General features: G+C 36.8%; 1 protein-coding gene across 6 annotated transcripts in view; it reads left to right on the forward strand.

Annotated features, from left to right (window-relative positions):
- atp8a1 (ATPase phospholipid transporting 8A1) overlaps positions 1–20587 on the forward strand; it is a 347507-nt gene that overhangs the window by 224469 nt on the left and 102451 nt on the right. For all 6 annotated transcript variants that reach the window (XM_088627575.1, XM_088627593.1, XM_088627583.1 and 3 more), the window contains 2 exons: positions 13793–13875; positions 18246–18295. In XM_088627575.1, the coding sequence (XP_088483701.1) occupies positions 13793–13875; positions 18246–18295 (133 nt within the window). The remainder of the gene's footprint in view (positions 1–13792; positions 13876–18245; positions 18296–20587) is intronic.

Raw genomic sequence — 20587 nt, forward strand, 5'->3', positions numbered from 1 at the left:
TGGGAATCACCTTCTTCAGAAGCAGACTGTCTTTTCAGCCAGTGCTCCATTTTTTATCTGGTTTACTAACTAGCTTTTGACATTTTCACGTTCAATAAATGTTAACTGATTACGAATCAAAATCAACCCGTTTTCTATCCCTATTCGTCCATCTATAACGAATGCAAGACGTGCAATGCAACCACACAAATAGTGTAACATCAATGAATCATGCAGGAGAGCCATACAACATGCTGGGAATATTCAATACAGTATGGCAGAGAATTCATGTGGATTGATTTAGGCTAATTATACTTGGGAGATAGCTTGCCAATAAATGTGTGCAGAAAATTATCGTATTATAAATGCTGGATTTTCAAGAATAACTAATATTGTGTGGCATACTCACAATCCAGCACCGAAATTCAAGCCCTGATTATATATCAAAGGACTGTGAAGCTTGAAATGTTGTCACTTTACCAAAGCAAGCATGAGAATCTAGAGTCACAAGCAACAGTATCCTCAGTTTAAAATATCCAAAAAATTTTAAAATCACCTTAAAATAAAAAAATACAGTCAACCTTATCTGTTCCTCATGTCAGCTTATAGTAATTTTGACTCATTCTTCCTTATAGTATTGCTTACAGTTGGAGACATTAGAGAGTTTGAACAGATTGATCAGGTCCTTCCATAACTCCTTCAGCTGAGTGTAGACATGACCAATCCAAAATGTAAAATATCTTCTAAGCAATGACATTTGTGAGATCACCAGAGGCAGAGTTATAGAAGGATGATATTTTCCTAATTACAGTGGTGTGAAAAAGTGTTTGCCCCCTTCCTGATTTCTTATTTTTTTGCATGTTTGTCACACTGAAATGTTTCAGATCATCAGACAAATTGAAATATTAGACAAAGATAACACAAGTAAACACAAAATGCAATTTTTAAATGAAGGTTTTTATTATTAAGGGAAAAAACAATCCATACCTACATGGCCCTGTGTGAAAAAGTGATTGCCCCCCCCCCCCCTGTTAAAACATAAATCAACTGTGGTTTATCATATCTTTGGAAAGCTGGGTTCAATTTCTCTAGACACATCCAGGCCTGATTACTGCCACACCTGTTCTCAATTAAGAAATCACTTAAATAGGACCTGCCTGACAAAGTGAAGTAGACCAAAAGATCCTCAAAAGCTAGACATCATGCTGCGATCCAAAGAAATTCAGGAACAAATGAGAAACAGTGTAATTGAGATTTATCAGTCTGGAAAAGGTTATAAAGCCATTTCTAAATAATAATAAAAACCTTCATTTAAAAACTGCATTTTGTGTTTACTTGTGTTATCTTTGTCTAATATTTCAATTTGTTTGATGATCTGAAACATTTTAGTGTGACAAACATGCAAATAAATAAGAAATCAGGAAGGGGACAAACACTTTTTCACACCACTGTATATGCTACAGATATTCGTTGTGAACCTATTTCCTAACAAGATGAATAACCAGAGGTTCAAAATGCCCACCATCTCTCATTAAGATGATGTGAAACACTTTCTCATCTGCCAAGCTATATAAGTCGAGTCCTGATAGGTCTGTAATAAAGAAGCCAACTTGGTAAAAGCATTGAGGATGTTTGGAGTAAAATGGTAGGAAAGGAAAAAAACCTTGCATTATAAGGAGTCTTTTTTTATTTTGATTGTGAGTTGTCTTATAAATTTGGATACTGGATTTTGGATTCATGTTTCACTTCCTGGTTTTGAGACACAGACTGTTTACTTTTTATTAATACTGGATAGCAGCATCTCGTTTGATTTCCTGGTTTAGGCGCACAGCTTGTTTACGTTACTGGATATAGTAGCATAATATATCTAGTAATTAAGTTATTGTAGAGTAACAGAGTGGTGACACTGTGGCTAAGGATCTGCACCTGTGGCTGTAAGGTTGCCGGTTGAAATCCTGCAGCCAGCAGAGGAATCCTACTCTGTTGGGCTCCTGAGCGAAGCCCTTAACCCCAGCTGCACCAGGGGTGCTGTACAATGTAAAAACAGTGGTTATTTCAAAACAAGAGATACCTTGTGTAGTTATTCGTATTCATTAGTTGATGAAAATACCACCATAACCTATCTCCAACCCCTGGTTGCATCACACAATGTAGATCTACTTGTATGTTTAGAATTTTGTATGTTTATTGTGTGACCTCCATTCAGCTCAGCTTCAGCTGAATGCATGACCTGACATTCTCCTCCTCGGTTCATGGTTTTGTCTATAACAACAAGCCATCCAGGTCAAATTATGATATTCCAACCACCAAGCTTAATGGTTAGGATGAGATTCTTTGTTGGAAGACAGTGTTTAGCTTTCACCACAAAAATACAGGATTAGGTCTGAAAATATGCGCATTTTGGCTTCCGCTTCTCTACTGGTATATTCAGCTGTGTTTTTAATCTCTTAAAATCTTTTTTTAATATGTACTTATCTCTTTTTATTGATGTTTTGTTTTTATTTGATGCGTTGGATTCTCTCCTCTGCATCTGTGCTATGGAAACTGCCTAGTAACCTGCTCAACAACTTGGAAGTAACACTCGCACTTTTACCATGGCTGTTTTTGTAAAGTACTTGGAGAAGCACTCCTTCTCAGAGCTCCTGCTATTTGCCTCGTGTATCTATAGCTTTACTCTGGTCCTGCATTTGCTCAGGGATCTGGGATGTATTGTACATCCAGAGTACCTGCACACAGGTGTTTGGGGGGAGAGGGGGCAGTGTATGTAGTCTGTGGCATCTGGCTTTATTCCTACCATCTAGTCAGATTGGTGTAAACACATGAACTACATTTATTCATCGTGGAATAAGCATCAGTCTGTTGTTAGCCGTACCTGTAATGCTCTACCGTCTAAGGAATTATTTTCTGTTTTGACGTGACATCGACGTGACATTAAATTTGCACTCATAAACACCAGCTTACCAGGGTTAAATCAGAAAACTGAAACACTAAATCATTAAATCATATTATTAAATCATATTTAATAATTTAAATATTTACAGATGTGCTGACATTCTGTTCATAACTGAGATCTGGAAACAACCAAATGAGTTTATTTAATTGAATCAAACTGTTCCTTCAGGTTATGTAGGGAAACTACTCTCTGTTGGTCATGGGTGTAGTTTTACCTGTAGTTTACAGGCAGGATATAATTATCAAGTAGCTCTGTGTTTATTCTGCCACCTCCTTTAAATACTTTGCTCTGTGGCCCCACTCCTTTGTTGATCTTACTTGTTTATCATCCTCCTAAGTCCTGCCCTGTCATTTTATCTTAACTATCCTACCTACTTGCAACACTACAGTAAATCTTATGACCTACCCAGTATTAATAATGTCTGGTGATTTTAAAATTCATGTTGGCTCTTTGGACTGTAAGTTTGCTTCTGATTTTTTACCTTGGACTGCTTTGATCTTACAGAATTAGTGAATTTTCCCACCCACATCTGTGGTCACAACCTTGAGCTTGTTTGTGCTTCTGGCCTAAATGCCTCTGAAATTTGTAATATCCATGACATTGACCTACAAATGTCTGATCACAAAGCTGTGTTATTTAATGTCAGTGTCTCTCTTTTTTCAGTGAGATGTAAATGCACAATCTGTTTTAAAAATCTGTAATCTGTGAACCCCTCTGTTTTCTCAAAAACTATACTTAGTTCTCCCCTTTTACGAGACTACCTTCTTGTGAATTTAATATTGCTTTGATTAGTATTTTGGATAAACTAGCCCCCCTTAAAACTTGCTCAACTTCTTTCAAGCACTCCTCTCCTTGGTACAGTACATACCTGAACATACCTGCTCTTAGGAACTAACTGGTTGGAATCTGGGGCACTTAAGCAAAAAACCCAGCCTAATGATTGACACACAGGCTTATAATGAGCACTTGCAAGTCTAGAGGGCAGCTCTAGTTTCTGCCAGATCCTCCTATATCTCAGATGCAATTAACTGTAAACTAGGAAATCATGAATCATAAACTCCCTGACAGCTCTACTCTTTCTTCCACCCCTGGCCTCTGTCATCAGTTTTTGCAATTCTTTCAAAGATTGATGGAGATCTACAGTTATATGAATTAGCCACAGCCTTGTACTGAGGTTTGCCAACAACTGAGTGGTTTGCCAGCAATTGTATCACTCTGCCGCTCACCACTGGCAACCCCACTGAAGCTAAGCAGGTGTGAGTCTGGTAATTACCTGGATGGGACACCTCCTGGGAAAGCTAAGATTGCTGCTGGAAATAGTGTTAGTGGGGCCAATAAGATGTGCTAACGCTGTGGTCTGTGTAATACCCCATTATAGTGATGGGGGACACTTTACTGTAAAAGGGTGCCTTCTTTCGGATGAGACATAAAACAGTTGTCCTCACTCTCTGTGGTCATTAAAAATCCCAGGGCATTTATCAAAAAGAGTAGGAGTGTTACCCCACTTTCCTAGCCAAATTTCCCATTGCCCTTTACCAATCATGACCTCCCCATCTATGAATTGGCTTCATCACTCTGTTCTCCTCCCCACTAATAGCTGATGTGTGGTAAGAGTAATGGCGCACTATGGGTGCCGTTGCATCATCCAGATGAGTGCTGAACACTGGCGCTGTTGGAGGTCAGTCCTCATTACCTGTAAAGCGCTTTGAGTTGATTTGCAGTACATTTGCTGCCTCAGCACAACATGACACATGATTTTTTTTAATATTCTGTTGTTGGACTGTATTATTGTAACAATTAGAAATGTTAACAGTAAATTCTGTGAGTACATGATAACTTTAGTTAAATCAAACAACCAGTGATAACTGAAGTTTCTTATCTATTCATCCATTCTTCCGGTATAATTTGTTGTGTGGTTTTACCATTACAAATGCGTTTTACACTTAAAGCAGTTAGTAGAGTAGGTGGGTCTAATAAATGCAAAATGATAAACTCAATAAAATGAATATTGATAATGAAGTCCAGAATAACACATGAATTAAAAAACATGGAATTTCCTCAAATTCATAGACTGAGAGTCTTCTCAAAACTTCCAAACTCACAGTTTAGTTTCAGAAAAATCATAGATCTTTAGGTCCATGGTCAGTCCTCTGTAAATGGCATAGAAGACTCGGCCATCAGATCTTGTACAGTATCTGTAGCAGCAGTCATGTCTCAGTCCTTAGCTCCTCTGGTTGTACCCCCTGTGGGCACTATGGAGTCTTCAGCACTCCTTGTTTTTCCTTCTCAGCCTCAGTCTGCTTGTGTGCTTCCTCTGCTGCTAATAGATGCTGCATGAGCTTAGCCTCCAGGCTGTTCGCTTTCTTCTCGCTTTCCTTGGGTCAGCACTTCCTCCCTGGCAGTGCAACCATCTACCAACTTCCAGCTTTCTACCTCTGGGCCTGTGACTTGTGTAGTGGTTAAGAGCCTCATATTGGCCTTTGTTTGTCGTCTGTATGTGGCACTCAAGTTCTTTGAGGTCTCCCTCCAGCTTCTTCTTTTACAGCAGTCAGAATTATAATTGGAATTAGAATTAGAATTCTTTATTGCCACACAACAATAGTTGGTGGAATTTGCAAGACATACTTGCAGACGTACTACCTATACAATATTAAAAAAAAAACAAGTTGAAATGAGAACACAATCACATGCGCAATCATATTTGGAAAACTTTATAAGAATTGTAAAAGAGTTGCTCAAGAGAGGCTAAGTAGCTGAAGGGAGAGAGTTCAAAACTCACATGGCGGTGGGAAAGAAGCTATGTTTGAAATGAGCAGTTCTTGAAAAGATCAATTTAAAGCATTTTCCCGAAAGGAGGGGCTGAAAAATTCTTTCCCGTTTTCCTTTGGTATAACTGTCCAAGTTGCCATACCAAACTGATGGATTGTTAAGACTCTAAATTAGAGTCCTTTTCTAGCAGGTATCTTAGCAGGTAGCTAAGATACCCAGAAGAGAAACTGATAACACCTAACTTTTGAGGAGGTTTAGAATTAGTCAGAATTTATGTGATAATTAATATGTCACTATCACTGGCCTGCCACAGACATATAGTCTGCCACAAACATTAAACTGTAAGAGATCATGCAAATTTAGGCATCCAGTCCTAGAGTGCACATGCTCTGGGAAATGGGTAGAGACTTCAGGATATAGTCTACCCAGAGCTTTGTGATGACAGCACTGTGGAAAAATTATTCAAATCCAAATCCACAGAATCACCACAGACATTTGGTAACAGAAGAGCAGCAACAGTCAGGCAGTGCAAAAAACTAAGATCAAATTAAAATAATGATCCCCAAAATATATACAAAAGCTTGATTAAAAATATCTGATATTGCCTGGCTTGAAGTCTTTGAAAGTAGAAGAACATGCCACAGTAAACATAATATTGTGTGCTCTATACACTTAGATTCAGACATCAAATTTCAAATTGCACCTTTTTGCACTTTTAAAAATATGTTCCCATAATTGAGGGTCAGTACATTCATAAAACAAAATGCTGGCAATGTCACATTTTTAATATTGTTCTGCTATAAACATGTAAACATAAGAGTTCAATGCTCAATAAAAATGGTTAGGTTAGTAAAATACCACAGGGATCTCTGGTGTGAGCACTGTCTAGCCTGTGTTAATATTTTAGATTCTAGTATAGTTGGTAAACTAATTCTATGATGATACCAAAAGTGGGGCATTGTCTTCAAAATAGTAAAGGACAAAACTCAAGAAGATGCCAAAAGACCTGGCTGGTGACATTTATTGTAAGTAAGGGAAGGGTATAACATAAAGGTAGCAAACCCTAAACTCTAGATATAAGTTATATAAAACTGAACTTTTAGAAGCTATCTATGAAAAGATACATCAGTTTCACATCACATTCACATTTCACATCAGTTCTGTAGTATTTGGAAAAAAACAATAAAAATGGCAAACTGAATATTAGTATAGCTGAAAATGCTAAATACTGTTGGGAAAATTTCTTTGTATTCCTCTCAAAACGCAAAAAAAAGGAGTCAGCTGATGCCACAATGGAGGTCTTTATTTTTAGTCCATGGGAGTTATAGTATTTTCAGAGTGGTACACATTTTTTTTCTTACATCCGTTATTAGATGTTACCAGTAAAAGTAACTGTCTTGTATCTTACCGTTGTTGATTTTTTCATTATTTTGATTGTCAGTGCACCTATCGGAACCCATGCCCTCCAGTTTACTGGTTGCTATGGTGATTGCTTCCATCTTAGGATTGCCTGTCACAGACAGTGCTTCTCAAAAAACTTAGTTAAAAAGAATGAAAATACACATGTACAAAGCCTCACACTTTCCACCCCAACATTCCCCCATTCCCAGTGCGCCCCTCAACCAATGGTGTCTTGGATCTTGCCTCAGGATAAAGCCACTCTCCTCAATAGAAGGTACTTTGAGTCTATTTCAGAGTATGCCGGTGTATAACGGGGTTCCAGGGATGGCTTGGCAGACATTAAGGATGCCTCTTGTTGTGTCTTTCCTCTAGATTCCATAGCCACTACTGCACTTCACTCGTGTCTCTCCCTCACTTGCTCCCTGTCTCCTCTTGTTAAACTGTCTAGCTAAAAGTTTTTCCTGGAACAATATGTTCCTCTCCTCTGCCACTACTGGTGGTATGTCATGTGATAACTGCATTACTCATTCTATCATCACTTCAAATAGTATCAGTCCTATCATTTGGTTTGGCTTTGCCCTAATGCACCATAGAATGGCAGGCAGCACCAGCCATCCTTTGCCCGTCTCTTGCAGTGCCTTGCTAAGTTGTATTTTTAGCTTTTGGTTCTCTACCATGCCTGAACTCTGGGGGTAGTATGGGATGTGGAGCCTTTGCTGTACCCCCAACAATCCCAATGCCAATTTAATAGTTTTCCCTGTAAAGTGTGTACCCTTACCTGCATCAATCATGTAAGCAGTCCTCCACTGTGGGAAAACTTCTGTGCCGAGGAACTTTGCTGCAGCTATACATGCTTTACACAGGAATGCTTCTGACCCGCCTAGTAACTAGATCAATTATCACAAATTATCACAAATTCATTCCCTCCACTTGGTGGCAGTGGCTCAGTAAAGTCTTTCTGGAGGTGTGTCCACAGCCCTGTGTGTTGGGGCGCATGCCCCATTTTAACCGTAATTCCCTGTCCAGCCTCATCCTGTATAAATATCACACACCATCTGGGGTAATCAATATGTCCCTGCTCATGCCACATATCTTTGAACATAGCATCACAAAGGTTAGCTGTCAGACATTCTTCATGGGCCCTGTTTAGTATAAAGACCTGCCACTACCACAGCTTCACCACAGGTGTACTGCCTGGTTTTTTAAACATGAAGGAGCTAACTCAGTTCTACAGGGAGAATTTCCACAAGTCACTCAAGCAAAGTTGAGTAGTACAGATGCAGCCATTCAAAATGCGCGGTAAAAACCCGCGGTACGGTTACCTACCCACAAGCCACCGCGGGGCACCGGAGGGTACCGCAGGGCAAGTGATTGGCTGGCCAAAATGACCGACAGGGGCACTCGTGGTGCATTGGTTGGTAGTGCAAAGATTTAATCATTTAATGTCTTTACTGTGCACATTTTAATCCGCTTAGTTTTGAATATTTATATGGATTTTACCACTAAAGGGAAATTTTAGTAGCTGAGCATAAAAAGAAGAGGAGCATAACGCATCTGAAGGTCATAAACGATATTAATTTAGGAACATAAACATTACTGTATGTATGTAAACTGTACTGTGTATGGCTGGTCTTGGTAGTTTAAAGAAAAAATACACACCAGTCTTCCATTTCTCCCTAAACATTTTAAGCATGAAAGTTTTATGAAACGGTACCCAAATATCCGATTGCTGTATAGAATGAATTTTAATTTAAAAAAATTATTTAACACGAACATTAAGCTGTTTACATCTTCCGCCTGAGAACAGTCACCCGTTGCTACCCAATGCAGAATGGTGATTGGCTGACACCATCTGACACCCCTCTGATTGGAGAAAAAAGACGTGCTGGTTTGCTATACCAGGAAGAGGATTTCTTTCTATTCAAAACGTGTATTTTAAAAGTTTAAGAAGTAAAAACCTTACAGCGTACACAGATTTCTAAACTGATCAGGATCGTTATCTTTGTCTTATGCATAATAATGTTCACCGCTCTGTCCAGCAAATTAATAATAAACTTTATTTTATATAGCTTTTTAAACGAATAAGTAATTAGATTGCTCATAAACCTAATCACTTGCTTTTTCTTTTTATTTAGGCTCAGATTTCAACTATAGATCGTATTATTAATAACCATAATAACAACCAACCAACAAAAACAACCATATAAACATAATACCAACCAAAAACATAGATAACAACCACAATACAAAATCAAATAATCAAACCATTTTACACTCGCAAAGTCCTCCAATTATCATAATCCCGCCCCTTATGCAAAACCAAACCTTCCTCCCATCCCAGTTTATCCTGTTTATCATAAACAAAATCCACCTCAATTTTCAACATAAAGCATTACACAAAATCAATACCTCAACACTCCATACTCAACAACGATAATTCACAAACAGCCAGAACATGTAACTACACATTCCCAAACATACCAAATTTCCATAGCCCCGCCCCTTATGCAAAACCAACATCCCTCCCCTGTTCTCTCTCTCCCCTGGCGGTTGTAATTGTTTTTATTTTCAAATAAATTTAAGCAAAGTCATGTATTTTAAAAATCTTAAGATTTTTATATTTATGTCTTTATTTAGTGGTTTCATTAGTGACAAAGGCTAAACTTTCTTGGAAATATGTCTTTTATGTAAACCATGTTTGCTATTAATTCATTCAGGGCTAAAATATGTTCATTGTCTTCTAATGAAAGAAGGGTTCCTTTCGCCGTAGTCGGGAGCCTAGCCTTTAACTAGTAAGTACTGTATTTACTGGGTTTTTGAGGGGGGGGTGTCTTTCGCTGGAAATCTCGCCTCCTACTTTGAAAATACCCGTGAAACCGGTTCAATTCGTCACAGCCAGCACTCCTGCAGAGAGTTGGGTTGTACTTGCAGTGTATACAGTACACGCGTTATGCTCTTCGTTAATGTCTGTGAAGTTTTATTTAATCTCTGAGCCATACTGATTCTTCTGGAAGCCAGTTTCCGCCAGGGAGTAAAAAAAAAACACACTATGGTATTCTCTCCAATGCAGTGCAGTTAAAAACATACCTCTGATGCTGCTCCTAAATGAATATCGTTTAGGACCATCAGAAGCTTTATGCTCCTTTTCTTTTTTCCAGTGGATTGAACAGGGAGAGGCATTTCATGATGTACTTTTCACTGATGAAACAACAGTGGCTCTGGAACAGTTTTCAACCAAGTCGTTTTATAAAAAGGGGAGATATGTACACGTTACTGAAGCTAAAAGTTTAGCCTTTGTCACTAATGTAAACACTAAATAAAGACATATAGAAATCCCTACGTTACAGACTGTATATGGCTGGTATTGGTAGTTTAAAGAAAAAATACACACCAGTATTCCACTTTCTCCCTAAACATTTTAAGCATCAGAGTCTTACATGTGGTTATTTCGAAAACGTTTGTACGTGCTCCTTCTTACCATGTTACTGTTTACTGTTACTGACCATATTAAGTTTAAGTGCCTGTGGGCACTTTTCCTGTCCGTGGGGGGTGGACCGTCTTTCATTAGAAGGTTAGTCTGTTCTACTCTGAGAATGTAGAGGGGGTGGAAAGTGCCCGCTGTCATTTAATTAGTATTAAAATCTTAGTTATCTTTCTAGTTCACAGGTTTGCATGCATAATTTAATTTTGAAAGCCACTGAGACATCAGGTACTACTGTTGTATTTATGAAAAAGAAACAAAACAAAAAACATACTAACAAATGTGCCATCCTACTCCTTAGTTAATACATTTTATTATTCATAAACAGTTAACATTGTTAGCAAAATATTTTGAATTATATTTAACCCTATTTTTTCTTTAGTTTTGTATTTAACTTATTATATGATAGTCAGACTTAATGTATATTAATGTATATTTGAACAATGAAAATATATTTTTACAAGATTAAGCACTTAAAATTAATATGGTTAATAATAGTAAACTGTAACATGCTGTAACAAGATCGGTTAAACTGCGAAGAAAATCCTTTCAGAGAAAATGTTTCAGGTGTGAAGAACAAACCTGTTCCCACACACCCTGCCCCCACTACCATTAGAATATACACAAACATTTTAGCGTTTCATTCTGAGCAGAAGACCCTCACACCTGAAGAGTGCTGGCTGTGACGAATTAAACCGGTTTTACAGGTTTCAATCACAGATTGGGACTCAGTAAAGTAACACACAGCGCCACTGGATTTGATAATACTGTACCTAACCAAAATCCGCAATATGGAAACAGAACCTGTGTAATTGTTGATAGATGATGTACTCGTAACATTTTTTCAAGACGAACTACAACATTTAAAAAATGACTTGTATGTACTTGATATCTCTAATCAATCCACGGGTTCCAGCACAAAACGAAACTAAAACGCATACCGTTTCGCGCTTCTTATTAGTTGCTCAAAAGTAATTTGACCGTATGAAATGCATAATATAAACCTAGAAACATATACGTGAGCAGTACTTAAGCACTGTAGTATCGGTGTTAAGACATACCTCTCAAATACTGTAAATCAAGTTAAAAATATCTCAAGACCGATTCTGGTCATAATGAAACCATGTTTCGTGTATGTTTTCTTTTTCATCTTGAAATAACTCATTTCTAAATACCTTTTTCACTGTTTACATCTTGTAGCAACTTTGCGACAAAATATACACTCTGACAGTTCATCCTGCTACCAACATTAAATAAAACAAATCTTAAGATTTCTATATTTATGTCTTTATTTAGTGGTTTCATTCGAAGCTTAGAATGTTTAGGGAGAAATGGAATACTGGTGTGTATTTTTTTCTTTAAAGTACCGAGACCAGCCATATACTGTATGTTTATGTTAAGATTTCCCTTCAGTGGTAAAATTAGATATGAATATTCAATACTTAAACGGGCACAGTTAAGACATTAAATATACATATACATATTGTATACAGTACAGTTTGCATACGGTAATATGTTTATGTTACGCGATTAAAAAATAAATAAATAAAACTGAAAGGTCCAGCACCAGCTGGATTCGAACACACAACCTGCCAGTTGGTAGTCACGCACCTAGACCAGTAGGCTACAAGACAGCTCGCATAAGCAGGCAGGCGAAACAGCCCTACACAGCCCTGCCGCAGTACACGGATATAATCATACCGTTATTAAATTCTTGAGATACGCGATTCCATATTATATTCCCTTTTAATCAAATTCTAAAAGTATGCTTGTTGACTCCGGTATCACGTTAGTTAAAGACTTCAAAGCTTACAATGTTTAGGGAGAAATGGAATACTGGTGTGTATTTTTTTCTTTTCATGATAGGTGTCGCATTTTAAATCATTTTCGTAGTTAGAAATTATGAAACGCCCTGTTAAAAGCAAGGAAGTTTTTATGCCTGTTGAAGTAAAACAAAATGCCTGACAAAGTATGGCTTGGACAGATTCCAAGTGCTTGTACAAATGTGCTAAAGAAATTATACTTTGAGTATACAGCTTGTCCAAAGTCATCCATTATTAATACTATTAGTAATATCTTCAGTAAAGGCTTTGATGCATAAATATTTCTGATAAAGGTAGGTTGTGTACTTTTGTCCAACTGAGCAATCTTGCTTTCATAAAATATACCAACATTTGAATGACTGATGATTAACATGCTGTAATACACAGTTCAAAATTAAAGGCTCGAATGCTGTACATGAGAGGTTAAGCTCCCCCTGGCGGTTTTACAAGGCGACGCCGGATAGTTAGTCACGTGACACACGTGATACCGCGTGATACCCCGGTGGGCGTGTCGCGGTATGCCGCGAAATACCTCACCCATTTTGAATGGCTGCATCTGTATATCTGGAAAATATGTCCAGAATGTTGTAATGAGTGCTCAATGATTATGTCCTTCTTAATGTCTGAAAAAAACAAACAAACAAACAAATATATATATTTATTTTTCCACATCTATAAACATGTTTGTTTAAAATATGTTAATATTTTTCCCAGCACTAATTTACTGTACTATCCTACATAAAAACAACACAACAACCTTGCCACCAAAATAGAGCTTTTCAGGTGGTTTCCTTATCTTGGCCTCATTGGATACCTTCATAATTTAGTTACCTATCGAATTGTATCATGTGGATAAGCTTTCAGATTTACAAATAATACAAAGCGAACTCTCAACAGTAGAACGGGTAGGAAAGATGCTAAAAATTTCATTCAAAAATGGTAACTTGAGAACATGATTTTTATAAACAACTACAATATTATGACCAGCACAGCTTTCTCTTCAGTTTGATGGGTTCACTGACATTTACATCAAACATAGCAGTCCTGCTTTCACTATCTGTGTCTCTCAAATAGCCTCAGTTTGGCATATATTTTGAGATTAAGAAAAGGATTGAATAATCACTGAATATTTTAAATACCACATTCTGTGAGCTTATTGGCCTACCCTGTGTTAAACTAAACTGCAAAAAAAGGTTTTCAATGCCATCTGTTGTAATCATCATAAAATAGCAGTGCCCAATGTGTCAGACAACACATTTGTATGTTTTACATTTCCTGTTTTTTAATTATGTTCCCATTTTGCTTCACTGTAGCAATTGACCATTTAAACTGGATTGCAGCCTATCTTTTTTTATTCTGATTGCTGTGGTTCTTTTGTTATTACAGATGAAGGTGCCTTAGTACGGGCAGCAAAAACTCTTGGTTTTGTGTTTTCTGCAAGGACCCCAGACTCCGTGATAATAGAAATTGTAAGTACAGGACATACCAGAAATAACATCATTATTGTTGGACCGATGTTTTCCTAAAACAGATTTTTACACACATTTTTTAAAAAATCAGGTTGAATACTGTAATTAAGATCGCCATTATGACTCGCCTTTGTGTTTAAGTGATGTGGGGCGTTGTGTTTCATTTTTGTAGTGAAGTCAAGAAATATTCACTGACTTTTATTTTAATTTATCTTATCTTTAGCAGTCTTCAGTTTGAACATTTTGGTTTTGAATAGCAAATTAAATCTATATGTATGCATCATTTTGTAATTTCAGAAAATGGGAAACCATAGTAAGGATATTTTGTATTTAATATCCTTGGTTTAGTATATTTTTATTTTTTGTAAACTTGTAACTGTATTTTGTTGAAAAAAAACAGCCATCTACAAACTCTTCTGAATGATGTTCCTGACAACATTATTTATCATCAAGATAAAATAGCAACCTATAATTTGACTTCAACATAAAAATGATATTGCCCTTTGTTGAGTTGAGTGGCTGGATGGAGTGGTGGCACTGTGGCTAAGGATTTGTGCCTGTGGCTGGAAGGTTGCTGGTTCAAATCCCATGGCTGGCAGAGGAATCCTATGTCACTGGGGCACTGAGCAAGGTCCTTAACCCCAGCTGCTCCAGGGGTGCCATATAAATGGCTGACCCTACGCTCTGACCCCAAGCATCTCTTTCCCTGCCTGTGTGTCTCATGGAGAGCAACCTGGGGTATGCGAAAAATACAAATTCCTAATGAAAGTAATTGTATATGGCTAATAAAGTGATCTTATCTTATCAGCCTGTGTGCCTTGGAAGTGTAATGCAGATAAATTACTGTTAACAAGGGACCATTTTTTCTAAACCTGCAGAAGCATTTTTGCACTGATTAATATTCATTTATTTTATAATAAGATTGAAGTCATTATTCAAAATGGAGAAGATACCATTTATGTATTCAGTAGTTCCTTCTTTTGTGTTTCTCAGCTCTGAGTGATTCCATTCCATTGCACACAATAGCCATCAAAAACATTTTCATTTAACATTTATAGTACATTAACTACATAACCTCTAGAAATTCTGTTAAGTGTATCTGTTCCTTTAAAATACTTTTCAAATATTTTTTTACAGCATGAAGGTTGATTTCTGTATTTTTCACTATACCTAAAATAATGAAAACATACACTCAAACAACTGATGAATCACAAGGAGGTACAGTTGTATGAAAAAGTTTGGGCACCTTTGGCCAAATTGCATGTTTTGTTGATTTTCTAAGTGAAAAAAAGTTAACACAACCTCTGCAGTAAACAACCTTAAACTTGACATGTTTCTGCAAATATGAATGCACAGTTACTATTTATTTCCTAAATTTAACAGATTGAAAAAAATAAAACAGTAAATGTGGCATGTGCAAATGTTTAGGCACCCGTCCAGTTGATCCACTCGTGTGATTTTTTTGTAAGGTCTCAGAACGTAATTGACTCGTTAGGCCTTAATTTAAGTCAGGTGATGACAATTCCAGAGCTTTATACATTCTCTGACTCTTCAAACCTCTCAGGGTGTTGTGTTTACACTCAACAACCATGGGTTCCTCTAAGCAGCTGACTGAGGATCAGAAAATAAAGATAATTGACTCTTAAAAAGCACTGGAAGGCTATGAAAAGATATCTAAATACTTCCTGCTTTCTTTTTCTACTGTTCAAAATGTAATTAAGAAGTGGAAGTTTAAGGGAACTGTTGAAATCAAGACAAGATCTGGAAAACCAAGAAATATCTCAGATAGAACTTCTCGTAGACTGGTCAAAAATGCAAAGTAAAACCCCCATATCACTGCAAAGGACTGCAGGAAGGTGTAGCTGGCACAGAAATAGTGGTGCACTGATCCACTGTGCTGCTTTGCTTACTCAAACAAGATCTGCATGGAAGAGTCATCAGAAGGAAACCTTACCTGCAATCTCATCACAAAAGTCAACGTCTCAAGTATGCAACACAACACTTGGATAAGTGCTGTGGTCTGATGAAGTAAAAATTGAACTCTTTGGCTACAATCACCAAAGGTACGTTGGGAGAAAAAAGGGAGAAGAATTTGAAGGAAAGAACACCTTGCCAACTGTTAAGAGTGTAGGGTGGATCTATTATGCTTTGGGGTTATGTGCCAGTGGCACAGGAAATATTGTGTGGGTAGAGGGAATAATGCATTCTACTAAGTATCAACAAATCCTGGAAGCTAATGTCCCACAGCCAGTGCAGAAACTGAAGCTGGAAAGATGTTAGATATTACAAGAAGACAATGATCCAAAACATACCTCAAAATTAACCATGAACTACTTCAAGAAATGAAAGATTAAGGTTTTGGAATGGCCTTCACAGTCCCCAGGCTTGAATATTATTGAAAATCTGTGGGTATAATATTTCTGAACTAGAAGCATTCTGCAAAGAGGATGGGAAAAAATCCCTAAAGCAAGAATAGAAAGACTGTTAGCTGGCTACAAGAAATGTTTGAGGCTGTGAGTTCTGCCAAAGGGGGTGTTACTAAGTACTGACTGATAGGCTGCCCAAACCTTTGCACATGCCACATTTACTGTTTTATTTTTTTCAATCTGTTAAATTCAGCAAATACATTTTGCTGAAATATGTCAAATTTAAGTTTGTTAGCTGCAGAGGTTAACTTCTTTTCACTTAGAAAATCAACAAAACGTAATTTGGCCAGGGGTGCCCAGACTTTTGCATAAAACTGTATATAAAACAAAAAGAGAACAAATATATATATTTTTATTTGTTAATTTACCAACATTTTAATATTTTATTTCTCCCAGAGAAGCTTCAAGCTAAGGCCACTTACTTTATTCTTTCAAGATAATACAGTATGTTCTTCAGACCAACAAATTAGCTATTCACATTTTTTCTTTAAAAACAGAAAAATAATTTTATGTCTGAAACATGCATTTTAATCTGTGATTTCATGTATTTTAAAGCATGTTCTGACAGTGCTTGACTGGTTACCTTGCACATCATACTTCTTCATCAGACGTGTATTGGAAGCTTTTTACAAGTGTCTATTTAGAAGTTAACACCAGTAATGGTACTGTATTTGGCAATTTGTGCACTGGCCAGTCTATCTCCTGCTGTCTCCTGTTGTTCTTGACATCCATGTCAAACAAAGGCTACCCACTCTGTTTCTATTAATATAATTTTGTTCTGCACCTAAGTGTTGCACTTTCCTTATATGCCTACTCATCACTGTTGTAACCCAAAGAATAGATTATAAACAGTGCTAGGCCTAGCCCTGTTAGCTTGATTAAAATGCCCAAACCCTTCAACAACATATAGAAGGATATCTGCTCTAGAATTTCACTGTTTTTCTCAGTGATTGCCCTGTCTCCAAAGATTTTAGTGATTTTTCTAACAATCTCTTTTTTTACAGTTATTTAAACTAATCTCACTACCAATCAATCCCAGAATAGTTCTCCCTCTGTGTCCAAAGTAGTCTATTTTCTCATACTCAATTTTCTAATATTCTTCATTGAGAACTTCTAGGATTTCTTCCTACACTTTGTTTTGTTTGTTTCTCCGTCTCTGGAAGCCAAAGCCTGATCCTTGTGCTGATCCTGATCCATTTGCTTTTTGCTGCACTTTCTTAATTTTTTTCCTTTCTGCACCAAATTAATTTACATATTTGTTATATTGTTTTGCTTGTTTTACTTGACTATTTGCACACTTTCAGCAATTTTCTTACCTCTACTTCTTCCTCATATAGTTTTTGCCCTTTTTCTTTTTTTCTCATTGACCTTTAGTACTTTCTCAGTAAAAATTGAAGACAACTGTTTAGTGAAACCTCTGTTTTCCAAGCATTCCTTTTGCATAATTTATCACTTACATTCTCATATTAGCTTTCACTATTTCTGACAACACAACTAGTTGCAGGTTCTATTACTAAAACCTGGTGTTTTCATCAACTAATATTCTAACTTGTTTCTCTCCTAAAGCATCTAGACTCAATTTGGAGTGTCATAACAAAAGGTGTGAATACTTGAAAGAATCATGACAATTCTGTTTACTTTCAAAAACAAATAATAATTTACAAACAAATAATTTCCAGAACTTTCATTTCACTTGGACATTGTAGGGTAATTTCTATAGATCAGTGACAAGAAACCACAAATACATGCATTTCTATTTAGGTTTGCAAAATAAATTGTGGAAAAAAAGGCAAGGGGAGTAGGCGTGTACTTCCTGTAGGCATGTTCAGGTAAATCATGAAGCAGTTAAGTTTGTTTAAATATTAGAAAGGAATAAGAGAATTTAAGGGTAAAATATAAAAGAAAATATGTTTTTATAAATGTTGTTTTTAATTTCTCTTCAAGAGTGGACAAGAAGAAAAATACGAACTGCTGAATGTACTGGAATTCACAAGGTAATATTTTCTCAGAATGTCAAATTTGTTGTGTACAATACAGATACCTAACTGCTTAAGTGTCCCTGCTGAACTGCCTGCTGTTCCTACTTCCCTGTGAAGCAATCATTTTACTAATGTGGTCTTTCCAGCATTTGTGGCGCTATGGCACAGTGGCTAGCATTATTGATCCTGTTGCACTGTTCACAGGAGCAGGAGTGTTAACTGCAATGTCATTGATAATTTGCACTTTGGGTTTGTTCACTGTGGCCTGTCTAAAGTACTGGGACTCTGGGCTCAATTCCAGACCAGGGGTGCTATCTGTGTCACGTTTGTATGTTCTCCCCGTGTTGGCTGCTGGGAATGTTGACCCTGGTGTGAGTGTGTGTGTCTGTATCTGTATGTGCCCTGTGATGGACTGGCTTGTCAAAATCTCTGGCTCCCCCGTGACCTTGAATTGGATGAAGGGGTTGACAATGGAAGGGTGGTAAGAAATGAATAAGGATATAATTATATATCAAGTTATCACAGTAGTACACTTTCTTTCTAAATGTCTGCATCAGTTTAACTCATTCCCCCATGATTATATATGTGGTGTAATGGCTTAGCCGTGTGCCTTGCGTACTGGAAGTCGGGGCTTTGAACCCAGCTATCTCCATGAGTTTTCCTTTAACAAATAAACATTTATTTGAAAAACTAAAATAGCAAATATTAGGGACACTATATTGACATTTTTTATATTTCTAAATATCACAACATGTTCGAAGCTAAGTGATTTATTAATAACAACGAATAATTGAGTTAGGCAGGAACAACTGTACCAGTTTACAAGTGTAAAAAGAAGCAATACAAAAAATTAAATAAAAAATAGGATACAATGACGTGTTCCTGACGAACTCAAACATCGCATTACTTTAAAAGCTTTAAAAAATGGTTTAGATAGCAGAAAGTCACCTTACTCTTACAAGTAGCTTTTAAGCATTCTGACAGTACAACTTTGTCAGTGAAAAAAATGACCACGGGCACTTTTCCTTCCCCCCTACAGAATTTTCTCATGTATGAGTAGAATAGGCGAACCTTCCAATGAAAGACAGGTTTATTTCGCTCAAGACTGGCAGAAAACAGTCGAAACTCACCACACCCAGACTGTTAACTCGATCAACCATTTTGACATGTTCCTATCCCTCCAGCCAGAAATAAATAAAACATTTAACTCTTTCTTGGTAACTAACAAATTCAGTAATAGGTTTGTTCCATGCTGAAAAGAGAAGAGAGAAAACACAATGTTTCACCTGTGTTTCACAGATGAAACATTGTTTTCTGTCTTCTCTTTTCAGCATGGAATAAACCTATAACTTGTTCCACTGTAACAAATTGTCATGTTCAGATCCTTGCAAAACAATCATGACGTTCTAATCCAATCAAAGGTTTGATGTTTTTTTTTATTTTGAAACTATGATCTTGACATGCAGGTGTGAAGTAGAGTTAACAGCTTGAGATTTTAAAAGGTCACTGTGACACATATGGCCAACATTACGGGTTTTGCGAGCCGTGTCACTTTAACATTGGAACACTGGTCCTTTTTTACAAGTGTAAAAAGAGGCGATACACAACATGTTTCCTCTATAGCTTGATTTTGGCCATACCAAAGATCTTGATCTTCTTACCAAAGCTATAGTGCAGTAGGTTGTCTGTCCCAACAAATGGTACAGATAAACTTGTACTATACTGACGAGCTAATATCTGAAGAAGGCTTCACAGCCAAAACGTTGTGTTTTATCTCTTCTCTTATCAGCATGGAATAAACCTATTACTTGTTCCCTTACTTTAACCACTGGATGATTTCTTTATCTGTTTCAGCTAAATGAGGGGAATTAAATCAGTCAGAATCTCGGAATGCCAATTATTAAAATAACCCTTGTTCCTTTATTTGTTTAACTTAAAGAATTTCGTGAAGAAGTTTGTAATGTAACTCTGAACGAGTTTGTCAAGATCATGGTTTCAAAATAAAAAAAATATCAAACCTTAGATTTCGTGAGAACATGATTGTTTCCCAAGGATGTGAACTTTGAACTTTTTGTGATATTTAAAAATATCAACAAATTCAATATAGTGTCAATAATATTTATTATCAGTAATAATGACAGTAGTGGCGGTACAGTAGTAGTTTGAAATTATTCGTTGTTATTAATAAATCACTTATGTTGTGATATTTAGAAACACAAATTCACGCCACAGCCACCAACAACCTGTAATAGTGGACTATTTTTATGTATTCAGTATAAAAGAAAAAAAACAAAAGTAATACTCTGA

Source organism: Lepisosteus platostomus, chromosome 1 (assembly GCF_059453375.1).
Source record: "Lepisosteus platostomus isolate fLepPlt1 chromosome 1, fLepPlt1.hap1, whole genome shotgun sequence".
NCBI lineage: Eukaryota > Metazoa > Chordata > Actinopteri > Semionotiformes > Lepisosteidae > Lepisosteus > Lepisosteus platostomus.